The sequence below is a fragment of the Mus caroli genome, unplaced genomic scaffold (assembly GCF_978045245.1).
Source record: "Mus caroli unplaced genomic scaffold, Mus_caroli_1 scaffold_6, whole genome shotgun sequence".
In the NCBI taxonomy this organism is placed as follows: Eukaryota; Metazoa; Chordata; class Mammalia; order Rodentia; family Muridae; genus Mus; species Mus caroli.
In genome coordinates, this window is record NW_028227261.1 from 24,145,263 (window position 1) to 24,163,591 (window position 18,329).

At 50.1% G+C, this 18,329-nt stretch overlaps 1 protein-coding gene across 4 annotated transcripts; it reads left to right on the forward strand.

Annotated features, from left to right (window-relative positions):
- Positions 1-1,234: 1,234 nt before the first annotated feature.
- On the forward strand, positions 1,235-12,855 carry Pigv (phosphatidylinositol glycan anchor biosynthesis class V). Of its 4 annotated transcripts, none has more exons than XM_021161514.2 (4): positions 1,235-2,051; positions 4,690-4,809; positions 8,626-9,747; positions 11,599-12,855. In XM_021161514.2, exons 2-4 carry the CDS (start codon positions 4,732-4,734, stop codon positions 11,878-11,880), a joined length of 1,482 nt encoding a protein of 493 aa, XP_021017173.1. In that variant the 5' UTR covers positions 1,235-2,051; positions 4,690-4,731; the 3' UTR covers positions 11,881-12,855. The 4 variants fall into 4 exon arrangements, with proteins under 4 accessions (XP_021017173.1, XP_021017175.1, XP_021017174.1 ...); XM_021161515.3 differs by having other exon boundaries at positions 1,732-1,772; XM_021161516.3 differs by lacking the exon at positions 8,626-9,747.
- Positions 12,856-18,329: the final 5,474 nt, after the last annotated feature.

Below are 18,329 nucleotides of genomic sequence, written 5' to 3' on the forward strand. Positions count from 1 at the left end.
CTCCATTTTTTAACCGTAGATTGAAGGCAAACTGCTTAGCACTGTCTCTCTCACCTCTCACAGCCTTGGAGCCCTACACACCCCTCCCATCCCATCCTGCCACCTTCCAGTCCAAAAAGCCAGAGTGTCAGGGCTTGAAGAGCACAAGATTCAGCTTCCTTGGCTTTTTTTTTTTTTTTTTCTGTAGAAGAAGCCAGAAAATGAAACGGGAAACAGCAGAAGAGAAGGGGGTTGGGTGGCTGGGAAGGGAGGGAAGGAAGGAGAGATTGCAGCCAAGTGCGACTGAAGATCTAGTCAAAGTTCTACCTCCTAAGGAAGGGTGTTTCAGCAAACACTCTCACTTCTCACAAAAGGACCCCTGCCTTTTTTTTACAAGCAGATTCTGCAGGGATTCAATATTGGACAGACAGAACCTCGGGCTTGCATGCCATTTTCCTCTGTGAATTCACAAAGCAAGGATGGTTTCTTTAAGGTCAGAGTGCTGCGAAGACTATAAGAAAGTCAAGTCACAACCTCGGGCCCTAGTCACAAGTGTGCCTAGAGAGGCACTGACATTTCACTCACAGGACTGGCAACAAATGCTTTCCGTGCCAAAAAACAAAACAAAACAAAAAAACCTGGAAAAATGACTTTGTAAACTCCTGTTTTCTCTTTACCAGTCATTAAAATGTGCCTTATACATTATCCACCTTACACGCAAACATCCAAGGGGCAGTTGACATCCCAGGGCCTGAGCCGATAGGCAGACACAGCTTCTGGCCCCCGCCGAACTGGAACTGATGTAGGCTAGTTTTCTTTGCTGGGAGAGATAGAGACCCATCCCTTTGTTCCCACCCACATTTGTGGCTGTTGCAGAAGATAAACCCCTCCCTCAGCCAGGGCTGTGGCCAGAGGTTAACCTAGACCCAAGCTACGTTGAGAGGACAGATAACTGAAACCACACAAGGCTTTGGAATCCTGAGAAACGAGAAATCCACCAACGGAGAAGGATTTATTATCTGTTTCCTCTAAGGAGGGTGCAAAGTTGTTCTAACAGTTTCCGTTAGTTACAGGGGTACCAACTGGCCGCTCCTCCCCAACAGGCGGTTTTGTTGAATTCGCTTCCTTTTTTTTTTTTTTTTTTTTTTCTTTTTTTGGCGCCAGTTCCTGCGACAGAAACTGCTTGAGGGAGGAGTCCTCGGGGGTGTGTGTTCTCTGAGGTTTCCTTCCTCGTCCCATACAGAGGTGGGACTGAGGACTGACGCAGGGCAGAGGTCCTTCATTGCCAGGAGGGGAAAGGCAGGGGGATTCCCCTACTTTCTTCTCACCCAGGCGCAGGGTACCGCTGCTTGCCACAGAAACCCCAAGAAGGCTTTCTTTTGCCAATTCATATTATCTATCGTGTGCCAGGTCCTGTGCTGAGCTGGGGTGGCGGGACACGAGAGAACGCGTGGCTCTGGGGCAGCGCCCGGGTCCAGCCTCGGCTCACATCGGGAAGTCAGAGGCTGCTCACGGCAGGGGACTGGGGCGAGAGCCCCGACCCGGAGCGCAGCGCCGGCGCACAAACTGCTGGCGAGCCAAGAGCCAAGAGGCCTACTCCTCAGGTGTCACCACGCACCACGGGAAGGTGCGACGCACCACCGCCGCCTCGGCCCCCGCCCTAGCCGGGGTCAACATGGCCGCCGAGGAGGGGGGCGGGGCGCTCCGAGTCCGGGCAGGAGCGGGGCGGGGCCGCCGTCGGCCGAGCCGGCGCGCAGGCGCGGCACGGACGGTACCCGGATGGAGGCGCTGAGGTTGGAGCTCCGCGGGGGTGGTCTGGATGCGCGGGCGCGGAGGATCCGGCGCCAGCTCTGTAACTCTGGAGTCCTCCGGGGAGGGAAGCTGTCAAACGCAGGCCGAGAGAAATTAGACGGAGGCTTTAGAGAAGCGAGGAGCCCCGCCCCTCCGCCATAGCGGCCTCCGGCGCCGCCTCTTCCTTTGCAGCCTCCGGCCCTCGTCTGCTTCCGGCCCCGTTGCCTGGCCCGGCCCCGCGGTTCCCCCGGGACGAAGCCCTGGGCCGTGGCTCCCTTGGGGTGAGGGTCACTGTCCCGTCCTGGGTAGGAACTGTGTCCGAAAAGAGCAGGCTGGAACGGGCTCCCAGTACGGCAGGGCTTAGCAGAAGGAGGCGGCTCGCTCCACGTTGCCTCTGGGTCAGAACGCAGCACCCATGTGAGGGTGTTAACCTTACGCAGAAAATCCAGGACTCCAGTTCAACAGATCTTTCCCAGTTAGGGCCCATCACCATAAGCTTCCAGCAACAACATGTGCTACAGTTGGAGAAAGTTCTGGGCTAAGCCCTGGATGTCCTGGCTGGACAAGGAATGCATACCCTTTGTTTATGGCAAAAAGCTCTCCTGACTGTGGACATAGGTTTTAGAAAGCAGTGTGTGAGGAGCTTTAAGTGGTGGGCGTGTCACTTGGCTCCAGTGAGCCTCAGTTTTCACATCCATAAAATGGCGATGGTAATTACATAGTCTTACTGGTGTCTAATGAGATCTCTGGAGCCTATCTCACGGGTAAATTAAAGAAAAATGAAACTGGTTGGTCCTAAGCATCCGGCCAGTTAAGAGTCTGATTTGGCAAGGGGCTTCTTTCAAAGGGGTGTTGGCAAAATAGCTAGAGAGATAATTGACTGTCTTGATTTTTACTTTGTTTAACTTGAGTGTGGGTTGCATCTCCTGTGGCCACTGAAGCCAGAGTTTGAAAGAGGGAAGGACTAAGAATCAAGATGCAGAGGTGGATTCAGTACTTTTCCTCTCTCTGCCTCCTTTGTGCATGCGGATTGGAGGCCAGGGAAAAGAGAGGGAGGGAGAGAGAGAGAGAGAGAGATTGATTGAGTTAGAGTTGGGTGTGCATGTTCCTGTGATTTATTTGGGTTTAGTGAATCCAGTATTGGAGATATCGTGGGTAGTCAGAAAATGCTGTTTCCTGCGGCTTAACTTTAAACTGAATTGTCCTAAGTAAACCGACATGGAGTTGGGAGGTGAGGGGGCCTCCTTTTCTCCCGGGCTCCTGGTGATGAAGTAAGCAGCAGGTGCCCCCTCGTGCCCAGGATGGGGTACTGCCGCTGTTACCCTATCTTGTTCCCTTGGCGGAGAATTTTTTATTTTCTCCCATGCTTTCTGTGACTTTGTCATTTGCTTTTTTTTTTTAATTCTATTTTGTGTGCATATGTTTATGTATATATGTGTGGGGCTACAGGTGCGCCTTGGCACACCTAAGTGAGGACAGAGAACAACTTTGTGGGAGTGTCTTCTCATCTTCAGCCTGTGGGTCACTGTTGTGGCAAGTGCCTTTGCTGGCTGGGCCATCTTGCTTTTTAACCTGAAACATGATGGGAAAAATGCTTGGACCAGTGATCTTAGTTCTAGCGTCAGAAAACTGACGATTCTTTATCCTGTCCTTGCTACTTTGTGCACTTGGAGAACAGATGTCTGTTTACATGCTGGGTCCTGGGATATAATAGAGTTAGGAGACAAAACCCCTGTCCTCATAAGGAACAGATAGGAAGATAAAGATGGCAGGGCATGAGGCAGTGAGAATATAGGGCTGTCTGGTGGGATCAGAAAATTCCAGAAAACAAGTGAAGCCTAAAAGTTTAGAGGGTGTTAGCCACGTGAGAGAAGAAAGAAGGGGCTCTGGCTCTCCTTGCTTACACAGTAAGAGCCTTGACTGCTATTAAATTGTGTTTTTAAAGAAATGCCTTCGTGTGCATTCTGTGCTTCAGAATGGCACTGGGTTTTTTGTATGAGTTTGCCGCCACTCCCGCAGAGATGGGAAATGGCTGTTTACCCCTTCCCCAGTAGTAGACTCTGTCTTACCCGAGTTTGTTTTAGCAGTGGGAGCTGGCCGGAGTCCTGCTGAGCAGTGGTTTTTCTTTTCCTTCTCCACTTAATTTAACAGACCAGCTGAACACACATCAGAGAGTGAAGCTGGCATGTGTAGTAATTACGGGCTTCTAGGATGGTTCTGTGCCCCACTTTGGGGACTCTGGTTTGGGAATTCGCTTATTATTCTGGGCAAAAGGGAAAAGGGCACAGCCAAATAATAGCAGCCACAGCATTGACTTGTGGGGTACCTTTTAGTTCAGTCCATTTTACCATGATGACGAGTTGGTGAGATCGGAGGGCAAGAGAATAGTGTCCTGGTTTACACACACACAGGACTGAGTCTCAGAGGGACTAAGGGAGAACTTGCAAGTGACAAAATTGGGCCTTGAACCCGGGTCTTTGAGTCCTACATAAAAACATTTCAATGGGCTTTTAAAAGTTCTGTGAGCGCCGGGCGTGGTGGCGCACCCCTTTAATCCCAGCACTCAGGAGGCAGAGGCAGGCGGATTTCTGAGTTCGAGGCCAGCCTGGTCTACAAAGTGAGTTCCAGGACAGCCAGGACTACACAGAGAAACCCTGTCTCGAAAAACCAAAAAAAAAAAAAAAAAGTTCTGTGAGCTTAGCTTTCCAGCTTTGTGCTTATCTGTGTGTTACTTACTGACTGGCCCACAGTGCTTCAAGAGTGACACCCAGTGGTCCAGCTGCCTTCAGCATAGTCTTCCCACCGGGAAGCCAGGTGGCTCTGTTTGCCATGGCCATGTTGAAGTGGGTGGCTCCCCTGGAGAAAATGTTATTGATTTGCTTTTGGCCTGTGTGTGACCTTTTCTCCCTTGGGTGTTAGAATTTAGAAGCCCGAAGAAGCTCAGTCCTGGTGAGAGAGAGGATGGGACTCCTGGACCCATCCCAGAAAGAGGTGCTGAGATTCGCAGTAAACTGCCGCATCCTGACTCTAGTGCTACAGGTCAGTCTCTGATCCTTTCCCCTGAGCATGCTCTTGCCATGTGACTGAGCTAGCAATGGAGAGTAAGTGGTCCTCATCTCCCTACCTCCTGGTGTGCTTCAGCATGTGGGTGATCACAAACAGGCTGAGGCCTGGAACCTGAGAAGTGGGCAAGAGCCTTAAACCGTGTATCGATCATGTGTCTTACGTGAAGCAGCAGAGGCTCAGGCAGGTTAAATGATTTGTCCAAAGCTAAGGACCCCACACTCCCTAGCTCCCTGCCCAAAGTAGAGGTTTTCCCAACAGCCTTAGCTATCTGATGGTCTTGCCAACAGAGATACTTTTAAGGTGGGTGTGACCGTCCACAGTGTCGCACAGAGCTCTTTTTTCTTGGAGTTCAAGTTCTGTGCTACTTGAGTGGGAGAGAGGAGCCGCTTTCAAGTTCTGAGACCATCTATGAATACCCACAGTCCTGAGCCCCTCTCCTTGCTGTCTCCAGCACTCAGTTCTCAGTCTTTTTGCCCTTTTACCAACCCCTCCCCCAGGCTGCCGTGACACATACTTTAATGAAAGTTGCACATATATGAATTATTTGGTGCCTAGTGTACTGCTCTGTACTTGAGGACCCAAGGATAGGATTGTGAACAGAGGTCAGCACCCTAGAGTTTCCTGCTCTGAGCTTCTAGCTCTGAGTCTTTCCTCCCCTGTTCTATGAAGCACTTCAGGTTCTGCGGACTTTGGGCATTAAAGAGTCTTCAACTTGGTGGCCTGTAGTGTTACCTGTGATTGTCACCCCATCCCATTTCTTTTCACTGGAGTGGCCTGATGAAGAAACTGACAAAAAGAGAAAGAACCTAAGTGAGCTGTGCTCTTGTTGCTAGGCTGGGGAGCCTGACTCAGTGATGGCTCAGAACCAGCATCAGCTGAGCTCCTGGCAGAAGCAAAGGAGCAGCAGAGCAAGTCAGCATCTGGGAAGGGGAGCCAGGGCCCTGTGAGCGTGGAAACACTATATTTCCTCAAACCCCTGAAGTTCAGCCACCAAAATTATAGTAAGTACTTATTCCCAAAACTGTGCTAAATTGTGAACGAAAGGTCATGTTTTCCCTCAAGTAGCTGACAACCTAATGAGGCAGAAAGACATATAACAATAAATTGATTTCATTCTCTCTATCCTTACCCTTCCAGCTGTAATGCTAGTGCTATCAGATTATAGCCCTAGCTCCCCTCCATTGTTGCTGGCATCTCTATCAGTGACAGTTACTCTCTGAAGGTTTTAACTCCCTGTTCACGGGCACCCTTTCTGGCACTGCTTCTGTTGATGTCTGCAGTTTCAATAGTAAGAAGATGATATGTTCCGTGTCTGATCCCTCACATCATCGTCTTGCCTCCTTTCAAGGCAGGCAGTGTCTTCACTGCTCCCAAAGCGCAGCTCTGTAGCCAGCTCCTGCCAGAGACTCTGTTTCCTGCACCTGTTTCTCTGACCACTCTCATGTCTCTGAAACTCACTCCCATCCCCGCAGATGGGATTTTTTCACTCAGTCTGGCAGTAATCTGTAGAACCTACCATGTTTCTTTGGCCTTCAGCTTTCTCCATTACAGAGCCGAGTGTGCTCCCGTGCATATGCACAGCTCTCGTGCCCTGCTACCCCTGGCTTACTCACGAGACAAAAGTCTAGTCTTGGTAAATACAGTGACCTGCCTCCTCCATGCCTACAGCTCCCATTTAAAAATGCAAGTATATTAACTAGCCTCTTGTAGAGGAAATACACAAGGTCAAGCGAGTCCTCAGCAGCACCCAGAAGTCTTCATGAGTTCCCGTAGCGCACTCCCCTCCTGTCCTCTCAGAGGTTTTTGCACATCAGTTACCTGGGGGACTTTTTACAGACTGCAGTGCTGGATGGAGATGTAGCTTAAGGTACGAGGCTCTGGATTTTATTTTCTAGCACAAAAAAACAAATATATAAAAATGTATTATCCATTTAAAATTCTAAAATGCAATACTGGGAAGATGGCTCAGTAGATAGATAGCCACATGAGTTGGGTCTCTGTGGTCTGTAGTAGAGGGAGAAAACCCACTCCACAGGCTGTCCTGCTGTGTGACATGCATGGCACACGCCCATACACAAAGTGAATAAAAGTTTAGCTCTTTTTAAAATCAAATGCCCAGGCTCTGTCCAACCTGATTTTAAATAACTAAGAGAAATAAAGACCTGGGGGCTGTCAGTGTTGTGTAAACTCCCGGGTAGGTTTTTTTTTTGTTTGTTTTTGTTTTTCAAGACAGGGTTTCTCCGTATAGCTTTGGCTGTCCTGGAACTCACTCTGTAGACCAGGCTGGCCTCGAACTCAGAAATCCGCCTGCCTCTGCCTCCCGAGTGCTGGGATTAAAGGCGTGCGCCCCCACGCCCGGCTCTCCTGGGTAGTTCTAGTCTACAGCCCGACTTTAAGCCAGCACTTAGTTCTCTGGTTTCCGCTTTCCGTGATTTCTTAAAAAGAGTTATTATATGTATGAGTAATTTTGCTTGTGTGCATGTTGCATACCACATGCATACAGTGCCAAAGGAGGGCAGCAAATTCTTTGGAACTAGAGTTCCAGACAGTTGTGAGCTGCCCTGTAGGTGCTAGGAACCAAACCCAGGTCCTCTGTAAGAGCAGCAGGGCAAGGCCTCTTACCTGCCAGGCTCTCTCCAGGCTTGGTGAGCTGCTTCCGATCCATAACCACCTGCCCAGTACTCTGCAGTAGTGATTCACATTCCTAGTTAAAATCTCAGGAAAATCAAATTGCTATGTCCTTCCTCCTACCTCCATGTCCCCGTGGATTACTACTGAAAAGGGATGCGCCCTCTCTCGGCTTCCCTGCCCAGTGTTCTTCCCTGCCTTCTCCTTGCTCAGTGGTTTCTTTTCCCTGGTGTATTCCAGTGATGTGCAAAAATTTATCTCAAACAACCTCCCACTCCAACCAGGCTTGGTGACACACACCCATAGCCAGCACTGGGCATGCAGGGGTCACTCCCAGCTCTCTGGCAAGTTGAGCCCTGTCCCCCATACATGAGACTGTCCTTTTTACTATATCAGTGGACCTACTACCACATTTCTCCCTTCGTCCTCACAGCAAAACTCAAAATCATCACATGCACGGTCTCCCCTTTTCTGTTAGCTAGGCGGCTTCACTTACCCTCGTTCTGCTGAAATCACTCTTAGTCGCCAGTTACCTTTAAAGATGTGGTTGAAGCCTGTGGTCAGCCTCACTTCCTCTTACTGGGCCTGTCAGCAGCGCTCAACAGTTGTTCTAGCATGGCTTTCACTTGGTTCTAAGACACTGGTTTCCTCTGGGCTTCCACCCCCCACTCCTCACTCCCTCTTCCTGCTTGAGTGCCTGGAACTCACAGATAGATACTTGCCTGCCTCTGGCTCCTGAGTTCAGAGAGTCAGGCTTATGCCAGCATGCCTGGCTTCCTGCTTTCTCTCCACGCTGGGTCCTTACTTCCTTTCCAGGAGAACTCCATCCTCATCCGTGATGGGCTCCGTCCTCAGAGCTCTTCTCTGCCTTTTCTTCCTCCCCAGGCAGGCTCCGTCAGGCTCACTCCTGAGAGTACTGGTCTTGCTTCCATAGCCAATTGGTATGAATCCTAATCTGGCTTCTAATGTAGACTCAGGCATCTCCTGGTTGACTTCTGCACTGGTGTCAAACTGAGAGTTAATTAGTTAGCATTGGCACTCCTTCCTACACACACACACACACACACACAGGCCAACAAGTCTGTTCTTCCTTCGTATTTTATTAAGTAGCAATTCTTTTCTTGCAGTCACTTACCACCATCCTGGTTCTTCACCCCACAGGCACTCTTCAACCTCATCATCCCAGATCACCACGCGGACGCCTTTTCCCCTCCCCGCCTCGCCCCCTCGGGCTCCGTGGATCAGCTTGTGGAAGGTCTTCTGGGTGGTCTGTCTCGCTGGGATGCCGAGCACTTCCTGTTTATCGCTGAGCACGGCTACCTTTATGAGCACAACTTTGCCTTCTTCCCTGGCTTTCCCTTGGCCCTGCGGATGGGGACTGAGCTGCTGAGACCCTTGCAGGGCCTCTTGAGCCAGCGCAGTTGCCTGCTGGTCTCAGTAGCACTTCTCAACTTGCTGTTCTCCGTGCTGGCTGCAGTGGCACTCCATGACTTGGGTTGTCTGGTTCTGCACTGTCCTCGGCAGGCCTTGTGTGCAGCGCTGCTCTTCTGCCTCAGCCCTGCCAACGTTTTCCTGGCAGCCGGCTACTCAGAGGCCTTGTTTGCCTTCCTGACGTTCAGCGCCATGGGGCAGCTGGAGAGGGGCCGCTGCTGGGCTAGTGGGCTGCTCTTTGCTCTTGCTGCTGGGGTGCGCTCCAATGGGCTGGTGAGCCTTGGCTTCCTCCTGCATTCCCAGTGCAGAGGCTTTTGTTCCTCTCTGGCGGTGCTGAGCCCCTGGAAGCAGCTCTTGAAGCTGATGGCCTCTGCGTGCTTGTCGGTGCTCATAGTCAGCCTTCCCTTCGCCCTCTTTCAGTATGGTGCCTACATCCAATTCTGCTCACCAGGCTCAGCCCCCTCCATCCCTGAGCCCTTGCTGCAGCTAGCTGCCGACAAAGGCTACCGGCTTGCAGGAGAAAATGCGCCCCCATGGTGCTCCTGGGACCTTCCTCTAATATACAACTATATTCAGGATGTCTACTGGAATGTTGGTCTTCTGCGATACTATGAGCTCAGACAGGTGCCCAATTTCCTACTAGCTACACCAGTGACTGTACTGGTTGTGTGGGCAACCTGGACATATGTGACCACCCACCCTTGGCTCTGCCTTACACTTGGGCTGCAAAGAACCAAGGACAGGGAGAACCTGGAGAAGCCCCACCGTGGCTTCCTCAGTCGGAAGGTGTTTGTGTACCTGGTCCACGCTGCAGCACTGCTGGTCTTTGGAGGTCTGTGCATGCATGTTCAGGTGAGGTGGGCTTCTGCCTGGGGTGGCTGTGTGGGTACAGGAGAACCTGAAGGTCAGGGAGGACAGGTAACGTTCCCACTCAATGACCCAGGCTTCATTTAGTCAACAGCTGTTAGAGCAGACAGATGTGATCAGATACAGCTGTAATCCCTTGCTGGGCACACAGTGGTGGTGCACATAGTGAAACCATCTCACCGCCCGGCTTAAAATGGGTTTTAGAGAGTGAAAAACAAATCAACTTCCCATATAGGACATGTGCAGGAGTGGAGAGATGGCTAAATTAATGAAGTGCTTATAGCACACAGACTTTGCATCCTCAACTTAGCACCCACATACAAAGCCAAGTATGGTAGAAGACCAGTGATGTGCTGGGCAGCCAATTTAGCAATATGTCCAGGTTCAGTGAAAAACTGCCTCAAAAGATGGGTTCAGCCGGGCGTGGTGGTGCATGCCTTTAATCCCAGCACTCGGGAGGCAGAGGCAGGCGGATTTCCGAGTTTGAGGCCAGCCTGGTCTACAAAGTCAGTTCCAGGACAGCCAGTGCTACACAGAGAAACCCTGTTTCGAAAAACAAAACAAACAAACAAACAAAAAAGATGGGTTCAATACCATCCTCGTACACATAGTTTGAGGTCAGCCTACACTACATAAAATTCTGTCTCCAAAACAAAAACTGGGGAAGGAGTGAGCATGACAAAGGCAAAGGTCTGAAGGCTACCAGAGAGAGGCCTTAGTTCTGGGGGAATGGAGGGATGAAAGCAGCTCTTGTTTGCTTTCCACCAGGGACAAGGGACTGAGATGCAAATTTACATACCAAAGCAGACCAGGCTTCCTGGTTCTCCCAGCTTCCCTCAGTCCTTTCCTGGCATACCCTGCCTTCCCCAGAGGCTCCTCCCTATATAATCCAGATCTTATGGTGTGTCTGTCTGCCTGTCCTCTCTTCCTCCCCATTTCTCTGCCCACACTCATCCTTTTCTCTCTTCCTCACTCCCTCCTCAGCCCCTCTTTTCCCATGGCAGCTTCCCTGGCCTTGGTCCTTGGGGCCAGTGAACTCACCTGAGTGCAGCTGCCCAATAAACCTGCCTTTAGTATAATCTGAGCTGGCTTAAATTGGCTCATTTCACCTTTGGTGGAGAAATAAACTCTCAGTTCTCTTGGGGAGCTCTCCCTGGTACACTGACTGCCCATATTGGCCTTTTATGGTGTCTTGAGCACAGGCAGTAGACATCTTGTCCAGGGTTTGGGGGTGGTGGTGACAGTACAGGATCAGAGGTTTGACTTTATGTCCGGTTTTGAAGTTCTTGGCTGTCTCCAAGGAAGTCTTGTTCTTACACTGACCGGTTCTGTCTATTTGTGCTGTTCTTTGAGCCATGTAGTTAGGGAGATAAAAGAATCGTAATCTGTATCTGCGACCGACGGGATCAGCTTTGAAGTGAGTGCCAGGCAGGCTCAGACTGTGCAAGCAGGTGAGAGAGAATGCTTGGAGACTTGGCTCCAAACTCTTGTGAGATGGGAAAGGTTGAACTAAGAGGAACAGAGACCTGCTGCTTCTCCCTGCTCTCAGCCCTTGTGATAAGGAGCCTCCAGGTTCCTACTTCCAAGGCAGACCAAAATGTAGAGACTGTGGGTAAAATTAGACCACAGAGAGACCTTTTAGCATTGGTTGGCCGTTAGTGTGGTAATTCCACGGAGACCGGTTGTTGGGAACACGAGGTTTGCCTGGCATCAGCAGATTAACAACAGTGCTCATCATTAGCAGGTCTGCGGCTTTGCCAGTGGGATGTTTTTAGTTCTCAGGCCACGATTGGCCCAGCCACATCACTGATGCTCCAACCAACATGGCTTTTCTAGGTTCTCACGCGTTTTTTGGGCTCTTCCACTCCTGTCATGTACTGGTTTCCAGCTCACCTGCTTCAGGAGCAAGAACCGCTGCTGAGGTGTGTGGACGCAGGGCCTCGGAAGGCTCCTGAGCAGAAGTCCCCACCAGGACAGAAGGCCCCCAGAAACTGTCTCATGAAACTCTTGTACAATTGGAAGAGCTGCTCTCCAGTCACAAGATGCATTCTGGTCTACTTCCTGACCTACTGGCTTCTGGGACTAATTCTCCATTGCAACTTCCTGCCTTGGACTTGACCTGGAGTGTCAGGGTTGAAAGCTCTAAGAGGACACACTGACTGGGACAGCCTGCATGCTCCGGAGAGCACTGTGCAGTAGGATCTCCGGGTCTCTCTGGAGGCCAGCTAAGGGAAAATGGGAGTCTCAGATCTCCCGAGTCCACAAGTAGCAGGCAATCTTAAACCTAAACTGATCCACGTGTAAGTCTTTGTCTTCTTGGTTTGTGAGAGAAGGTTGGTTTCTCTACATTGCCTCGGCTGTCCTGGAACTCACTCTGTAGACCAAGTTTATGTAGACCAGGCTGGCCTTGAACTCAGAGATTCATCTGCCTCTGCCTCCTGAGTACTAGGCCCACCACTGAGTGTGAGCCACCCCTGCCTGGCCCAGTGGATAAATTTAAATGTTTGATCAAAGCACAGGCCAACAGCCTACCCCATTCAGGATGGTGGAGTCAGTGCAGAAGGAAGAGGGGGCAGACAGCCTGCTCTAAGTGAGAGGTTTCTGAAGGTTGGTTTTTTTTTTTCTTGAAGATTTATTATATTCATATGAGTACACTAGCTGTTTTTAGACACACTAGAAGAGGGCATCATGTCCTATTACAGATGGTTGTGAGCCACCATGTGGCTGCTGGGAATTGAACTCAGAACCTCTGGAAGAGCAGCCAGTGCTCTTAACCACTGAGCCATCTATGATACTGGTGTGTGTGTGTGTGTGTGTGTGTGTCTATCCTACAGACTGTGAAAATCTAAATACTCCTTTTGTAATGATTTACCTTTTTCTGGAGGAGGGGTAGTCAGGAGAGCTAAGACAGGGTCCCTCTGTGTAACTCCGACTGTCCTAGAACTTGCTTGCTATGTAGATCTGGCTGGTTTTGAACTCAGAGATCCTCCTACCTCTGCCGAACTAGTTTCTATAAATTATAGACTGTTGAGGCTAGAACTCCATAGTAAAGCACGCGAGACCCTAATTTCAGCAATAAACACTTGGATCAGAGCACAGGGTCTGAGTCCTGGCTCCCATTCCTCGCTTTCCAGCTGTATGATCTAAAGCCACCTTCAGAGCTTTTGCCTTCTCTGAAATTAAGGAGGAGACTTCTTCCCTGGGGTGTGATTTAGGCCTTAAATCTTGAGGCTACCTTAAACAAAAGATCACATAAATACCTGGAGGCTCCCAGTGATCTAATGGGAAAGTCCTCCTTTGATCAATTGGAAACAGCCTCCCCACCACCTCTGGGAACAACTCCAAATAGAAGCTGTCATGGAGAGTAATGACACCTGGTGGGAAAGGGTAACCCAGGGTGACTGGTTTTCCATTCTCAAAGATCACACTTGATCGCTATGCATGAGTCAGAGGCACCTAGCCCACAGCCTTGATGGGGGACCATTGTAGCTAAGTCAGCCCAAGGTTGTCTACAGTAGCATCTGCCCTGCTTCCTGGCTCCCTTTGGTTACTAATAGTAGTATCCCTGACCCTGAGGATGCTGACGCCTGAGGTGAGCTTGAGGGCAGCTACAGAATAAGACCCTGTATAAATGAAAGACAGTGTCCCTGCTGCGCAGCATTTGTGCATTCTTGAGCCAGGTAACTTTGGCTCGGTGTCACCATCCTTACTCCCCATTGGGCCAAAAATTCCAATAAGCAGCATTCTTCAAAACAGATGGCAGTCAGCAGTGGCTTCTGGAAAGCTCGGAGTTGGAATTTGGACACACTCCCTCCAACCGTGACAGAAAGCTCAACTTGCCAGCTGAAGGGAAGCTCCTGGCCCAGGCCCAGCACCCTCTGTGGGAGCCTCCAGCCAGCCTGGCCAACGAGCGTTCCCACCCAGCACCACAGCACTAGCACAGCCAAGCATTTGGTCCAGAGTCAAATGCTACTGAAAATGTACACACAGATTGGGGCAGCCCTCTGCCTTCTGCCAAGACACCAAGTGCCCTTCTTGGCAAAAGACAACACCTCTCCCCTAGTGTCCCTCCAGCTGGCAGACTGCAGCCTCTTCCCCAGCAGCTGCAAATCCTAGGACTCCCCTTCCCCCTCCAAGAAAAAGTGCTTGGGAGGAGCCGGGATCCTTTGGTCTCCCTCTCTACTCCTCTTTGCCTCTGTTTGGAGGGTAACCAGAAGTGATCGTTCCTCTCCTGAGAGGGGTGACTCACCCCCTACAGAGCTGCTTCCGTCTCCCTTGTTTTGTCCCTAGAGCCATCGCTGAAGAAACCCTACACCTGGGCACCCCTGCTAGGTAAGCACACCTGGAGAAGGCCGGGCCTCTGGCCTGGGAGGTTCACGGCTCAGCTTCTAAGGAGCGGGCTGACTTTATGACCAGCAGCTGTCCCTTTACCGGCCTATTAACAGTCTTTAATAGTCTGAAGGAGGACCGTGAAGGGCCCAAGGCCGGAAGCGTCCTGTTTCCCCGAGGTCTAAGAATGCCACAGCTGGGTTGGGCGGCCACGGTTTCAGAGAAAAGTCATTTCCTTCCAAGACCCTGCTAAAATACAAACCAGACACGCTGAGGACCCAGAAGTGGACGTCTTTTTGTTCTTTAATGGAGGTGGGAAAAGAGGAAGCTTTGGCGGGTCTCTAGAAGTCCCGCTGGGGTGGGGTAGCGGAAGTCTGGGTCTAAAAATGTAAAGTGTGGAGGCTTAAGTTTTTAAATGGATTCTTTTCACCAGTTGTTTATTAATGCCTGTTTTGGACTGAGGCAGGCCTAGCCACGCCTCCTGTCCTCAAGTGTCTTTATCGAGTTGCTGGCCAGTGCACCGGAGCATTCATCAGGGAAGTGGTAAATTCTTTAAAAAGCAACATTGTGTGTGTGTGTGTGAACATGAACATCCTATAGCCCATGTGGAAGTCAGCATTGCCCTCTAGTTGAGTCTTAGTTCTTTTATTATGCACGTCCTGGAGATAAAACTGGGCATGTCAGGCCTGAGGACAAGTCCCTTCCCCCACTGAGCCCTCTGAGTGCTGGCCCAGAAGTAGGAAATTCTGAGGCATAAAGGACATGTTTTGCTATCTTTCTCCTTCATTTTTTTTTTATAACGAGGATGAATTAAAGTTTTAATTGGAAGATGGTGTGGTGCACACGTGCAGTCCCTGCCCTTGTGAGATGGAGCAGGAAGATTGTGAAATCTAGACCAGCCTACTGTGGTGCACACCTTCAATCCTAGGACTCGGGAGGCAGAGGTAGGGGGAATCTCTGATTTCCAGGACATCCAAGGCCATGTCTCAAAACAAAAACAAACAAACAAAAAGGAAGGACTGGAAAGATGTCTCAGTGGTTAAGAGCCCCAAGTCCTGTTTTTGTAGGGGACCCAAGTACAACACCCTATCACTGTAGCTCCAGCAGAGCCAACACCAGGAAACCTTGGCAACCTGCACTCCTGAGCACCATGTAGGAACACACATAAACACGTCTTAAAATCGTAGGTATAGAGAAATAGCTCAGTGGTTAAAAGTGTTAGCATTCTGTCTAGGCTCCACCACACAGTTACCTGGCAACAGCCAGGTGTGTCTGACTCACTATAAATGGGGCTGCTCGACCCCCCCCCCCAGCACACACACACACACACACACACACACTCTCTTGCTCCTGCCTTCTTGCTCCCTCTGTTCTCTAGCCCCTCCCCCACACCCCTCCCCCTCGCTCCCTGCCTTTATCTACCCTACCCTCTTTTTTTTCTTTTTCCTCAAAGATCTTATTTTATGTTTGTGAGTACACTGTCGCTCTCTTCAGACACACCAGAAGAGGGTATTAGGTCTTATTACAGATGGTTGTGCCGGGCGTGGTGGCGCACGCCTTTAATCCCAGCACTCGGGAGGCAGAGGCAGGCGGATTTCTGAGTTCGAGGCCAGCCTGGTCTACAAAGTGAGTGCCAGGACAGCCAGGGCTACACAGAGAAACCCTGTCTCGAAAAACCAAAAAAAAAAAAAAAAAAAAAAAAACAGATGGTTGTGAGCCACCATGTGGCTGCTGGGAATTGAACTCAGGACCTCTGGAAGAGCAGTCAGTGCTCTTAACCACTGAGCCATCTCTCCAGCCCCCTCTACTACCCCCTTAACTCCCCTCCCCAGGCTCTGAATAAACTCTATTCTATACTATACTGTGTGGCTGGTCCCTCAGGGGGAAGGGATGCCTCAGCATGGGCCAGCCGAGGCACCCCCTTCCCCATACCTTTTTTTTTTTTTTGGTTTTTCGAGACAGGGTTTTCTTTTTTTTTTTTTTTTAGATTTATTTATTTATTATATGTAAGACACTGTAGCTGTCTTCAGACACTCCAGAAGAGGGCGCCAGATCTCGTTACGGATGGTTGCGAGCCACCATGTGGTTGCTGGGATTTGAACTCTGGACCTTTGGAAGAGCAGTCGGGTGCTCTTACCCACTGAGCCATCTCACCAGCCCGAGACAGGGTTTTCTTTGTGTAGTTGTGGCTGTCCTGGAACTCACTCTGTAGCCCAGGCTGGCCTCGAACTCAGAAATCAGCCTGCCTCTGCCTCCCAAGTGCTGGGATTAAAGGCGTGCGCCACCACGCCCGGCCCACCCCTTCCCCATACCTTAACCACACTTCCACCAAAACATGTTCCCTCTTTATCTTTTTATAAACAACAAAAGGTGATTGCTGCTCTTCCAGAGGTCTAGGTGGTTCCAAGCACCCTTGTTGGGCAGCTTAAGACCTCTGGTAACTCTAACCCCAGGGACTCGGACATTCTTTTTAGCTTCCATGGGCTCCTGAACACACATGGCATATACTCACACAGATACATATATATATAAGAATAAACACAGCTTCAAAGAGTTGAAAGCAGTGAGTGAGTATATTATCTCCCCCATGCCCTCGTTAGCATTGGCAGCACTGGGGGCCAACCTGCCAGGCCAGCTGTGTAAGCACTGTACTGATGAGCTACACCCCCAGCCAGAGAGTGACTACAGCAGACGGGAAGGGAGTCAGGGAAGAGCGCTCAGCTTGAAGGGAGCCAAGGAATTACTCTAAGACCTGGCTCCAGAGCCAACCCACTGTATACTAAAGCTGTGTGATCTCGAGGAGGCTCACTGAACTCAGCCTGACTTCTCTCATCTGTCCCCGTGTCTACGGAGTTCTTATCCATAAACTCAGCCATCCCTTATGGGAAGGCAAAGGCTACTTCTGGATATTTTGAGACATCTCATAATAGTTCTTTTTTTTTTTTTTTTAAGATTTATTTATTTATTATATGTAAGTACACTGTAGCTGTCTTCAGACACTCCAGAAGAGGGCGCCAGATCTCGTTGCGGATGGTTGTGAGCCACCATGTGGTTGCTGGGATTTGAACTCTGGACCTTCGGAAGAGCAGTCGGGTGCTCTTACCCACTGAGCCATCTCACCAGCCCTCATAATAGTTCTTATTGACCTTAAACTCTGTGTCCCCCAGACTGGCCCAGAACTGTCCATCCTCCAGGTTGAGATTATACAGGCATGTACACTACCATACACATCAGAGATCGTTGAATGGGGCAGGTTTTTAGTCTCTGAACTTGGAAGATAGAGGCAGGCATATTTCTGTTAAGTCTATGCCAGCCCGGTCTACCTAGCAAGTACCTGGATAGCCAGGCTTTCATAGTGAGACTGTCTCAAAAAAAAAAAAAGAAAGAAAGAAAAGAAACACTTGAAAAAAAAGAAATTGATCAGTACTGAGTGTTGTGTTTTATAAAAAAGAGCTGGGCGTGGTGGCGCACGCCTTTAATCCCAGCACTTAGGCAGGCAGATTTCTGAGTTCGAGGCCAGCCTGGTCTACAAAGTGAGTTTCAGGACAGCCAGGGCTATACAGAGAAACCCTGTCTCGAAAAACCAAAAAAAAATAAGGAAATAAAAAGAAAGAAAGGAGGAATATGTTTTACAGAGGTGTAGTCAGGTATGGGGGAAGGGGGTTCCTCGGCTGGCCCATGCTGAGTCATCCCTGCCCCCTGAGGGACCAGCCACACATAGTATAGAATAGAGATTATTCAGATCATGGCAAGGGGAGTTGAGAGGGTGGTAGAGACAGAGAGAGAGAGAGAGAGAGAGAAATGGGGGGGAGGGAGAGGAGAGGAGAGAAGAGAAGTAGAGGCCAGCCCCATGAGCATGAGGAGGAAGGGGAGGAGAGAAGGGGGCGAGCCAACAGAGTAGGAGCAAGAAGGCAAGAGCTAGAGAGAGCAGAGCAGGCAAGCAGCCCCTGTTACAGTGAGTCAGGCACCTGCTGTTGCCAGGTAACTGTGGGGCGGAGCTTAGACAGAATGAGTATATTAGACCTTTTCCATTACTTCCTAAATAACACAGTACAACTGTTTATATACCATTTACACATTATGGATTATAGACGTATTTGAAAGGTGCAAGAGGGTTTCTTACATAGGTTATTTACAAAACCTATGTCATTTGTATTTTTGTACCTGGGGTTCCCATCCTAGACCCTGGGGACAGTTCTCTGGGTTACTGAGGAATGAATGACCGCACTGAACATAGA

Excerpts from the sequence above, each read along its gene's own strand:
- Pigv (XM_021161514.2), top strand. The coding sequence starts at position 4,732 with ATGGGACTCCTGGACCCATCCCAGAAAGAGGTGCTGAGATTCGCAGTA. Across the intron at positions 4,810-8,625 it reads TCCTGACTCTAGTGCTACAG|GCACTCTTCAACCTCATCAT; the intron begins GTCAGTCTCTGA and ends TTCACCCCACAG. Across the intron at positions 9,748-11,598 it reads GTCTGTGCATGCATGTTCAG|GTTCTCACGCGTTTTTTGGG; the intron begins GTGAGGTGGGCT and ends TGGCTTTTCTAG.